Source organism: Belonocnema kinseyi, chromosome 1 (assembly GCF_010883055.1).
Source record: "Belonocnema kinseyi isolate 2016_QV_RU_SX_M_011 chromosome 1, B_treatae_v1, whole genome shotgun sequence".
NCBI lineage: Eukaryota > Metazoa > Arthropoda > Insecta > Hymenoptera > Cynipidae > Belonocnema > Belonocnema kinseyi.
Window position 1 is genome coordinate 66490234 of NC_046657.1, and position 12523 is coordinate 66502756.

Genomic DNA, 12523 nt, shown 5'->3' on the forward strand with positions numbered 1-12523 from the left:
CCTTCCCTAAAGTTGTCAAAGCCTTTTAAGATCCCTTACATTTAAACCAGAAAGAAATGTTTTCAACAAGTATTTGCATAAAAATAAAAGAATTTAAAGGTGTGAGACTGTGAGGGAAGCAAAGCGCCAGAGTAATAATAACAGCGAGCGAGCGTGGGCCTAACGAGGTTAACGCGATTTCCTATGGTGGGCCATTGAAGTCGGAGAGCCAAAGTCGACGACTCTGTTTGTTGCAGAGCAAATGACGGCCGTCCGGCTCGCCCGATCCTATTATCCACTTCGCGCAAACATAAAAAAGTTTAAATCCACCGGCCTGCTGGAGGGATGAGATGCAGAAAAGCGAGAAAAAAAAGGTGAGACCAAACAGATGGATGGGGGAATGGGGGGGGGGGGGGGGGTACAGGACGGGTGATCAACGGCCGGGAGAAAGAGAGACGAAGGGAAACAGGGAGAATGAGAGAGATGGAAAATAAAAGAGTGGAGTGAGATGCGGTGGAAAAATATAACCTGTTGGACCGCGAAAGCGTCGTGTTAGGGGGAGAGAGAGATGGAGACAGAAAAAAGGGAGGGGCGAGACAGACAGAGTAGCGGACGGATAGAGATAGAGAGGATGCAAAGAGAAGATTTTCGACGTCCTGAACCTGCCTCAACTCCAAACCAACTTTTAATATTTAGATTTCAATTTAACCGTATTAATGGGATTACTTCAAATCAATCTCGATGTCATACCGAGAAAGTCTTACTTTCAGTCAAAAAGTCGACCTAGATTGAGCCGATATTTTTACTTAACTTAAGTCGTAACTTTTGCTTCAATTAGGCCTATAAAGTAGGACTACTCTCAGTACTTTAAAAATTAAACTTGAATGGTTAGAAAATAAATAACTGTGAATTTAATATCTCGAAAAAAGTGTTAATGAGCGACAGCACGAGCGGACGGATAGAGAAAGAGAAAATGCAAAAAGTGGAGAGGACGGATGTCGACATCCCGAACCTTCCTCAATTCTAAACGAACTTAGACTGTTCATTTCTAATTTGATTAATTTATTTACCCTCTCATCCTCGCATTACGGCAATTATTGGACGACCCCTTTCAGTATTTTCAGCCTAATTTCATATATTAGCTATAACAAATTAATTTTCCTACGTTTCTATTTATAATCTAAAAAATAATATTTAACTGATTAAAATTAAAATTCTAGAAGCAATACCTACATCATTTATCATATAAATGATTTATTATTACACCATTTTCGACTGAAACTTAGTTGTTTTTCTGTCTTGAATTAATCCCTTAAAGTTGAATCACATTTAAGACCTTTGGACTGTAATGTAAATAATTCTAAGGGCTAACAGATACAAAATATTTCTCTTGATCGAATGCTAAAAAATCGACTGAATTTTGTTGGTATTTTGACTTAAATTAATCCCATATTCCAACTAAAAATAAGTTAGCATTTTGACTTAAATTGCCACTTTTGGGCTGAAATTTAAATAATTATAGAGAAATACCTGAAAATACAATCGCTTAAATCTCGAATGATGATATGTTGATATTTTAACTTAAATTATGCAATTATTTCAACTGCAATTAAAGTTTAGTAATTAGACTTAAATTAAGCTCTGAAACTAGATTAAAGTTGTTTTCTCCTAATTTTAGAGAAAAAAACGATAGAATTGAAGTCGTTGTTTTGACTAAAATCAAGCTCATATTTCTAATAAAATTATAGTGTTATTCTGACTTTAATTAAACCTTTATTTCGACTGAAATTAGATCGTATTTATTACATATATTAAGACAATATTTCGGGTTAAATTGACGTGGCTATCTGGCTTAAATTAAGTCTTCAGGGTACTATGTCTTTGATTAAGCACATATTTCGACGAAAATTTAGTCGGTATTTTGACTTAAATTGAGCTTATATTTCGGCAAAAAGTTAGTATTTTAACTTTATTCAAGTCCATGTTTTGACTTGAAATTAGTCGTTATTTTGACTTCAAACTTGATTCAAGATTTTCACTTAATTTTTACCTAAAAATTGACTAAATTTAAATCGGTATTTTGGCTTCAATCAAACCGAAATTTCAACTGAAAATTTGTTCATTATATTTACTTAAATTAAACCCGTATTTTCACTAAAATTCAGTCACCCTGACTTCAATTGAGCCCATATTTCGACTTAATTTTATTAGTTATTCTGTCTTATATTAAGTCTTGAAAGTTGACTTATTTTTATGAACACATCTGGACTAAAACTGATTTTATTTTCATCCGATTTTAATTAAAATTCTAGAAGCAGTCTAAGTATCTTTCAATTGTAAATATTTTTCTGTTTTTCCCCAGTTTAAAAAATGATTTAGAAGCTTGAAGCTTTATGACTTAGAGATAGGAAAAGTGATAAATGACGACGTTTGTAGTGTAATAAATTTCTAGATTTGCGATGGGTCGAAACAAGTTAATAAGCAGCAATTAGGGCTTGTAAACTTCTCTTTCAGGATTTAAACGACTTTTAAAATCTCGAGGCCTACAATGAATTGCAATCGATTTTCCAGGTAATCTTCAGCCACAACCGACGGAAGACAAATTTCATTTCTTTTTGTGAACCAAGGGGGTTATTGAACAGGTGAATTTTACCTGAGTAGGCGTGGTCCTATTTCAAAGCCCATTTTGTCAATAGTAAAGTGGAGGACTCAATTTTCGTCCGCTCTGAAATTTTTTCTGATTATTATTATTATTGTTTAAAGACCAAAATTCTAATCTTGTAGCATATTCAAAACACATTTTTTTTTAGAAATTCCAAAGAATAAAAAGGAATTCGAAGAAATTCAGGGCGAATTCCTAATAAATTGCAAAAAAAATGAAAATATCTTGAAATTAAAATTAATTGGGAGTAAAAGGGGAGATATTTGACATTTTTAAAAATATTTCCAGCAACCTTTTGAGAAAATATGAACAGATTTAATTCTGGTTCGTGCCAGAGATTATCTTTAGATCTTACTTCCGTTCGGCTTCGCACGATCGATCTCACGTACTGGATGTGAATCCTGCCATGGCCAACGAGATATCAAAACCAGGTTTCTATTGGACATTAATTAACACAGATTAATTAAATCCACTAGAAGGACCAATTTTTATCAATGAACAAAGTTCCCGGGTGGCCGTTTTAATAGAGGAAAAAATTTCCCGGTCATTTTCCAGTTCGCTAATCGGATTAAAAACTAGCTTGTCTTATAAAGAGACTAACTCTGCGAAAAATTAAGTAAGAAGGATTTTTCAAAAACAGTTAGAAAATTTATTTAATTTCGCATCGATTGAGCTTTACCTGAATTAATTTCCACTGATAGGAACCGAGATACCATGTCAGACAGACCAACCTTTTTTTTTTCGACCAATTTTATATTCTCAACTTCAACCCTCTGCAGCCATTAGGAAAATAAATGAAATAAATTGACAATTCCCCAAATTAAAGTCTGAAATCACCTTTTTAAAATGAGACCAAAAACGTAACAAAATATTTACTCGTTCATGAATTATCATGAAAAACGTGAAAGCATCCACAAGACGAAAATCATTTGGTCATGCGAGAGTCGAGCATAGGAAAAAACGGCTCGACTGATGCTCGACCAACCGATTTTCGTTTTATAGATTCTTCCACATTTTGTGAACCAGTAAATATTTTATTACGTTATTTGAATTGTTAATTGGTAGATTGTTGTTGTAAAAATGAACTAAAATTTACGGAGTTTCATCTGCGCCCGTTTCCAATCGAGTTGAATCGAATTCAAAAATTTGTTTTCAGCCATTATATATCGAGCACACGTTTCAACGTGTTTTGGAGTTTGCGGCGGGAATTTTAAAGTTTGTCGATATACATTCACCCGCGGCACATTTGCGCTCGGTGCAAATTGTTCGTACAGCTCATATTTCATCGACGAAACGCCGCTGGTAGCTGCTAGCGTGATTCGGTATAAAAAAGGAGATGGAAAAAAAGGGAAAAAGAACAAAAAAAAAGACAAAACAAGGAGGGAACAAAATATTAACCTCCGAGGTGCATGCTCCATCAATTCATCGATTGCACAATGCACAATAGACCTGATTCGATCAATCACTTCCCAAATCTTACTTAATTAAAAGCGCAATGCATTTATTATAATTTTTTGTTATAAATTATTCTTACACTGATTTTTTAAAGTTTTTATTCTTTTATTTATTGCTTCATTTCTAAATGGAAAGCACCCTCACGAACTGTAAATTAATAATGAAAAGAATACGAGGGTGGCTATACAATTTCACCCTCGGCGTTTACGAACATATTGATAAACTCAAACCCGCAATTTACCTGTATTCCACCTTTTGCCAGCAAACTCTTTTCAAGAAAAAAAAATTCATTCATTTCTACGAATAACCCATATTTTGGGATTTTTATTTTGAGCAAATTTTTACAAACAAATAACCGCAAATGACTTATTCGAAAAATTCAAACTGTGGCAAAGTTGTTCAATTCACAATGTTTTTATTTCCAGATTTGATGCAATTTTAAAAGTTTTTAACCAAAGTACTGAAAATGTAAAGCTTTGTTTAAAATTACCAATTCTAAGTTAGGAAAAACATTTGCTATAACATGATTTATTAAAATTAAAGGATTTAAAAAATTAGTAAGAAGCGACAGTAAGACAAAATTCAATTACAAAAACTATTTGTTAAAATAAAGATTTTTTTAAAGCTTCAAATTTTGTTTCTAAAATTTTCATTCTATTTTAGAACTGTTTTTTAATTAAATAATTTTAAAACATATAACAAATTTACTGTATAATTTTTGTTTTGAAATCGAAGTATTTTTTTTTTAAATCGCTTCTTACCAATTTTTTAAAACTGTTTGAATTATAATATATAATAGCTTATGTTTTGGAAGAAAACATTTTCTACAGATACACTGTATCCAAATTTAAATTTAAATTTTTCTATGGCTGGAATTTTTAAAAGTGTTTTTTAAATACACGTTTTTAAAACAAATAGCAATATTTAAATTTTTCTTTTACTTATTTTCAAAATTAAAAACAGTAGACTAGTAGGAAATATTTTCCTCGAAAAATAAGACCAAATTTATTAAAATTCAAACGATTTAAAATATTTCAAGGAATTCCCAAGGATTTAAATAATTTTCAAAGTTCTCAATATATTTTTATAAAATTTCCACATTACCAAAAAATTTTGAGAACTTTAAAAAAGGCAAGGAATTATTAAGAGCCTTAAAAAACTGTCAAGAGATTTCAAACCAAATTTTATCGTTTTTAATGTCTCAAGATAAGTTTATGACATTCCAATAGTTTGAAATGATTGCAAAAGAATTGAAAGATTTTAGTGTGAAAAAAATCAAGGAATTCTTGAAAGCTTTCAAAAATTTCATGAAATTTCAGAAAATGTTGAAGGTTTTTAATATCTATTAATATAAAAATCAGTTAATAAACCTATTAATAATATTATTAATAGATTTCAATAATTTAAAATGATTTCTAAGGATTTTCAAAGATTTCATGATATTTTTAATAATTCCCAAGAATTTTCAAAAGCTTTTAAAACTTTCAACGGATGTGAAATAATACAGAGTACTACAAACATTTTTTATTCAACCATTTTTCGAAAATTCTTACGAAGCCAAGAAAAAAAAATTAAATTTTAAAACAAATACTATCTTTTATCTAGATTAAACTTAAAATTCCTTAAAAATTATTTTTACAAAAAAATTGATTAATAATGTTGTAAAATTGCCTCCAACTCTCAAAATAAAAAAAGGGTTCGTCAGACAAATACACCAACAAAATTTTTTAATTTAATTAAATCTAATAATCTTAATAAAAAAACTTGGATTATAAATATTTCTTTTAGAACCACTAATTTCCCTTTAACCAAATTAATCTCTATCCACTAGCACAAGCGGGTTTATTGGGGAGGGGGATGGTGTAAGGGGCAGGGAAGAACGGAACGGGAGGGACAGAAAAAACGTGAATAAATAGAAATGCGGGGCGAAATGCATTCAGAAAAAAAGTCACGGTAAAGGGGTGGGGGGGACTCACCTTGTGGTGCTGCATGATGGCAGTGGCCTTTCGCTTCGCGGACATATTCAGGCCTGTCCTCGCTAGGAGCGGAAAATCCTCGCTCCGCTTCTCGTCCGCGCTCTGACGCACCGTAGCCAATCACGCGCTCCCGGTCGTGCGGGTCGCGAGAGCGCGAGCAAAACAAAAGCTGACAATAACAATAAGCAAAACAAGTGTCACCAGACTTCTTGCCCTAACACATGGCGCACTCACGACTAACTTCAGTTTGGTCTCTCAAATATTCAAAATCAAACTTTCGCGCCACACTTCTTGAAAAAACCAAAAACAATGGGTATTCGAGGAGTACTCGCAAATCGGGGAATCACTTTCAAAATGGGCGAGGGGCTCCGGATAGTGCACCTTGAGAAATTTCTCCACTTTGTTATCCACTTCTCTTGAATTGTTCGGATTAATTATTAATCCAGTTGATTTGTCGCGAGAGTTTCTTTCTCAGAGGGTGAGAGACAGTGCGATATCCTTTAAACCTTTAAAGAGCTCTTGGAACGACGCAAGATTTGCACAGACTGTCCTCACGTAACGAGCGCTCACGGCGAACTGGCGACTGGCGACGCGACGGCGACCCCCCACTCTGAATTCAACCAACCCACGGATCCCTTCACCCCTCGATTTCCCCTTCTCGTCCTCCCGCACCTTCCCTCCTGCCGGAGGACGGTAAGGTAGGGTCTGTCACAGTCGTAACACCGAGGGGCCGCTGGGTGGGTAACCAACGGATGGGTAGTTTGAAGGGGGGCTGCGGGCAAGAGGCTTTTGGCTCGCCGGGCGGGCGGGGGGGATTTGGGGGGTTAGAGGAGTTTCATCGGGACATTGGGGGAACTCGCGCGGGGCCAAGGGGCGCCAGCACCGAGCACTCATCGGCCGAAGGGGCTTCCACGGATGTGTCGGAGTTAGGCTCCCAGCTTGGAGGGTAATGCGTACGATCTCAACGAAACGTGCACGAGGCTTACATCGCCTCGAGGCACGTACCCTACGTACTACGAACTACTTCCTACGAATTTCCCATTTTCTGGTTTTACGGAAGGAAAGTTGAGAAGAGGAAATGTGAAGGGTTTTTGTTTGAAGGGGGGCTGACTAGAGTAGGGTGGCTGCAGATGAAGGAAAATCTGGAAATCAGGGAATTTTCAAAAAGTTGCAATATTCAGGAAATTTCTGGAAGTAGCACTCTCACTCTTATCTCTAATCAGTTTTTATTCAATTTTTAAAGATAAAATTACGATGGTCAATGTTTAAAATGAAAAGATGACTTTAGACTTTTTTCTTTCAAAATTTAGAGTGTTTTGAAAATTTCAAGTAATTTTCAGGAGCCTTAACAAGTTTCAAGAGATTTGAAAGAACCTGCAATATTTCAGGATATTTAAGAATATTTTACGGATTTTTAAATAGATTTCAGTTATTTAAAGGTATTCCAAAGATTTTCAAAATTTTAGGTTATTTTCTAACATTCCAAGAAATTTTCAAGATCCTTATAATTTCCAAGGGATTTGGACAGATTAAAGAGATTTGAAAAATTGCATTGTATTCTAAAATATTCTATTGGGTTTGTATTAGATTTCAATCATTTAAAGGTATTCAAAAGATTTCAAAGAATTTTAAATATTTTAGGATATTTTAAAACATTTTATGGATTTTTAAATATAATTCAGCCATTTAAAAGTATTCCAAAGATTAAAAAAATTTTAGCTTAACTTCCACAAAATTTTCAAAGGCCTTATAAATTTCCAAGGGATTTCGACAGATTTAAATGGATTTTAAAAATTGCATTGTAGTTTAAAATATTCCACTTGTTTTGTAATAGATTTTAATCATTTAAAGGTATTCGAAACATTTTAAACATTTAAGGGTATTTTTTAAGTTTACAAGAAATTTTCAAGAGCCTTAAAAAGTTTCAAGGTATTTCAAAAGATTGAAATTATTTTAAGGTATCTTAGAAGATTCCAAGAAATATTTAATACATTTTAACAATTTAAAGGTATTCCAAACAATTTAAAAGATTTTAGAAGATTTTTTTTCAATTCCAAGTATATTTGAAAAACCTAAAAATGTTCAAATTTTTTCAAAAGATTATAAAGAATTTGAATTATTCTAGGGTATTATAAAATATTCCATAACATTTTTAACCGATTCTAATCCTTTAAATTTATTCCAAAGATTGAATATATTTAAGGGTATTTTTTTAAATTCCAAGTAATTTTCAAGAGCTTTAAAAAGTTTCAATGGATTTCATAAGATTTAATAAAATTTTAATTATTTTAGGGTATTTTTGAATATTCCAAGAAATTTTTAATAAAATTCAATATATAGGGATGAGTTTTCAACTAAAATGATGAAGCTTAAAAAAATGAAAAAAAATCAACTTTCAATCAAGTAGTTGAATTTTCAAAAAAAAAATTAGAACTTTCAAGAAAAAAGTTATATTAAAAAAAAAAAACGATTTTTGAACAAAATAGTTATTATTTCAACTTTCAAACAAGTAGTAGAATTTAAATAAATAAATTAGAATTTTCAAGGAAAAAGTTAAATTTTCCGAAAAAAATAAATGTTCAAAATTAGAATTTTTAAGGAAAAATTTTAATCTTTAGAAAAAATGCGAATTATCAAAAAATATTTAAATTTTTAACTGAAGTTGAGCTTATCTAAAAAGGCGAATTTCGAACTAAGCAGTTAAATTTTCAACCGAACAAAATTAATTATCACCCAAAAATGGAATAGTTAAATTTTCAATTAACAAAATTAATTTTAAACCAATAACGTACAATTTTCATACATAGAGAAGAGTCTTCAACGAAAATTATGAAGCTTAAAAAAATCAATTTAAAAAAATAAACTTTCAATCAAGTAGTTGAATTTTTAACCAAAAAGTTAGAATTTTCATGGAAAAAGTATAATTAAAAAAATTAATAAAAACAAATTTCAACAAAATAGATTCATTGTTATCTGAAGTTGAGCTTAACTAAAAAGACAATTTTTCAACTCAAAAATATTCAATTTTACGGAACATGGAATAGTTAAATTTTCAATTATCAAGATTAATTAAAAAAAAATTAATTGTTCAACCGTTGAGATAAGTTTTCAACTAAAATGATGAAGCTTAAACAATTGAAAAAAAAACAACTTTCAATCATGTAATTGAATTTTCTACAAAAAATTAGAATTTTCAAGGAAAAAGTTAAATTGAAAAAAAACAATTAAAAAAAAAAGTTATTATTTCAACTTTTAAACAAGTAATAGTATTTTCAATAAAAAATTCGAATTTTCAAAGAAAAAGTTAAATCTTCAGAAAAAACACGAATTATAAACAAATAGTTACATTTTTAACAAAAGTTTTATTTGTCTAAAAAGGCGAATTTCAAATTAAACAGTTGAATTTTCAACTTAAAAACATTAATTTTCACCCAAGAATGGAATAGTTAAATTTTCTATTAAAAAAATTAATTTTAAACCAATAAACTCAAATTTTCAATCGTAGAGATGAATGCTTAACTAAAATGATGAAGTATAAAAAAATTAATGAAAAACATCAACTTTCAATCCAGTAGTTGAAGCCTTTCAATAGCCTTCCCTTCTACAGCCCTTCGGAGAAATGACGCCGCGCCGCAGATAGGTGTAACAGAAGCTGCGCGGGGTGTACGGGGCCTTCGGTTGTCACTCAGGCGTGAACAAACAAAAGCAGAGCGGGTTATAAAGAGTTAGTTTCCACCCACCGACAGCCCCAAAATCGGCACTATAGAAGGTTTTCACTGTAGTTGAATTTTCAACAAAAAATTTAGAATTTTCAAGGAAAAATTCAAACTTAAAAAAAATTTCAAGAACCTATTTACATTTTCAAGATTGTACTTGATTGATTTTAAATTTCGAGATTCTCCTCTCGATGCCTTAAGTACCTATCCGCAACACTTCGCAAGAGGACTTTCTAAACTTCTAAAGTCAATTTATCTCTCGAGTCTCGAGTCTTCCTTTTTAAATTTACACCTCGATTTACACACTTCCTGGCGTCACTTGACGCGAACAAGGATCCTTGATGAACGATATGTACCATCATAGTATACCGTTAAGGTCTTAGGGTAATAAATACTTCCCATAAAGTATAAATAAAGCATAAATAAAGTATAAACTATTCAACCCAGACTCAGAAGCTCATCATTTTTTATTTTTTATTTAACAAATCCACCTTCGACCTTTCGTATTCCCGATGACCAGTTGATGCTTCTGAAAATTTTGAGAATCGATTTTCCCTGAAAACGATTTGCCAAGTTCGATACAACTATCGACTCTGGTATGGAAACCAATATTATGGTTTATAGTCATAAATAAATTATAAAAAATTTAACACAGGCTCAGAAGCACGTTAACCAATTTAGGGGTGGGGGGGGGGGGTCACCGTCAAAATAATGTTCCACGTATATTTTATTATTAGATTTAAGAATAAAAAATAATTTTAAGAATAGAGTGTAGAGAATTTTTTTTTAAAAGTACATATAATAACGTTGTTCGTTTGCAGGCAATAAATGTTGCTGATAGAAAATTAATCTTTTTGTATAAACTTTTTTTTTTTAGTTGAAAAATAAACTTTTTGGTTCAGAGTTCTTGAATTTTGTCTAAAATTCGTCTTATTTGGTAGTAAATTATTATTTTTTACGTTGAAAATTCATCTATCTTTCTTTCTTAAAAACTCATCTTTTTGGTTGAGAACTCTTTCAATTTTATTAAAACTTCGTCTTTTTAGTAGTAAATTCATCTTTTGGTATGAAAATTAATCTTTTTGATTCAGGCTTCTTGAAATCTGTCAAAAAAATTTTATTTTTTTTTTTTGTACTAAAATAATTATTTTTCGTTGGAAATTCAACTTTTTTCTTAAAATTTTTTTTAATTTGATTGAAATTTCCTCGTTTTTAGTAGCAAATTAATCTTACGGTTTAAAAAATCTTGTATTTTTTTAGTTGAAAATTCAAGTTTTTAGTTCAAATTTCTTGAATTTGGTTAAAAATTCCTCTTTCTTGGTATAGTAAAATTAATCTTTTCTTAATTGAAAATTCAACATTTTGGCTTAAATTTCTTAAATTTTATTAAAAATTTGTCTTTTTTGGTAGTAATCTTTTTTATTTGAAAATTCAACTTTTTGGTCGTAGATTTTTGAATTTTATTGAAATTTCGTCTTTTTGGTAGTAAACTATTTTTTTGTTTAAGAAATAAAAAATTATAATAATTATAATAAAATCTTAAAATCCTTTTTTTTAATCGAAGATTCAACTTTTTGGTTCATAACTCTTGAATTGAATTTAAAAAATACATCTTTTCTGGTAGTAAATTAATCTTTTTGTTTAAAAACTCTTTTGTTATAGTTAAAAATTGAAGTTTTTGGTTCGGAGTTCTTGAATTTTGTTTAAAATTCGTCTATTTTGGTAGTAAATTAATCCTTTCGATTTAAAATTCAACTACTTGGTTGTGGATTCTTGAATTTGATTGAAAATTCATCTTTTTAATAGTAAATTAATCGCTTTGTTTAAAAATTCTTCTTTTTTAGCTGGAAATTCAACTTTTTGGATGAGAATTCTTGAATTTGATTAAAAATTCGTCTTTTTGGTAGCATATTCATCATTTTGTTTAAAAATTCATCTTTTTTATTTAAAAATTCAACATTTTGGTTGAGAATTCTTAAATTTTATTAAAAATTCGTCTTTCTTGGTAGTAGGTTAATCTTATTGTTTATACATTCTTCTTTTTTATTTGAAAATTCAACTTTTTAGTTGAGAACTCTTAAATTTGGTTAAAAATTGGTTTCCTCCGATATAAAAATAATCTTTTTCTTTAAAAATGTAATTTTTTAGTTTAGAATTTAACAAGCCGGTTTTAAAGTTTAACCACTTTCTTAAAAATTTAAAAAAACTGGTTTTTTTTTCTTTCTTAAAAATTCAATTTTTGGGGTGAGAATTCTTTAATTTTGTTGAAAATTCGTCTTTTTTGTAGGAAATCAAGCTTTATGTTTAAATATTCCACATGTTTAGACGGAAATTCTTTTTTTTTATTTTTAGTTGAAAATTCCTGAATATTATTGAAAATTCGTCATTTTTGGAAGTAAATTAATTTATTAAAATTTTATTGAATTTTATTCAATCTTATTTTATTAATTTGATTAAAAATACATCTTTTCAGGTAGTAAATTAATATTTTTTATTAAAAAATGCAACTTTTTGATTGTGGATTCTTGAATTTTATTGAAAACTAATCTTCTTTGATAGTAAATTAATAGGTTTGTCAACAAATTCTTCTTTCTTAGTTGAAAATTCAATTCAATTAAAAATTCGTTTTTCTTGGTGGTAAATTAATCTTTATGTTAAAAAATTTATCTTTTCTGGTTGAAAATTCAACTTTTTAGTTCAGTATTCTCAAATTTGGTTCGAAATTCGTCTTTTTG

The 12523-nt window shown here is 30.2% G+C and overlaps 1 protein-coding gene across 4 annotated transcripts in view; it reads right to left on the reverse strand.

Moving 5' to 3' along the window:
* LOC117173127 (nucleolar protein 4-like) overlaps window positions 1–6627 on the reverse strand; it is a 125768-nt gene extending 119141 nt beyond the window's left edge. For all 4 annotated transcript variants that reach the window (XM_033361535.1, XM_033361543.1, XM_033361531.1 and 1 more), the window contains exon 1: window positions 6073–6627. In XM_033361535.1, coding sequence (XP_033217426.1) covers window positions 6073–6117 — 45 coding nt within the window. In that variant the 5' untranslated portion in view covers window positions 6118–6627. The remainder of the gene's footprint in view (window positions 1–6072) is intronic.
* Between the last annotated feature and the right edge of the window lie 5896 nt (window positions 6628–12523).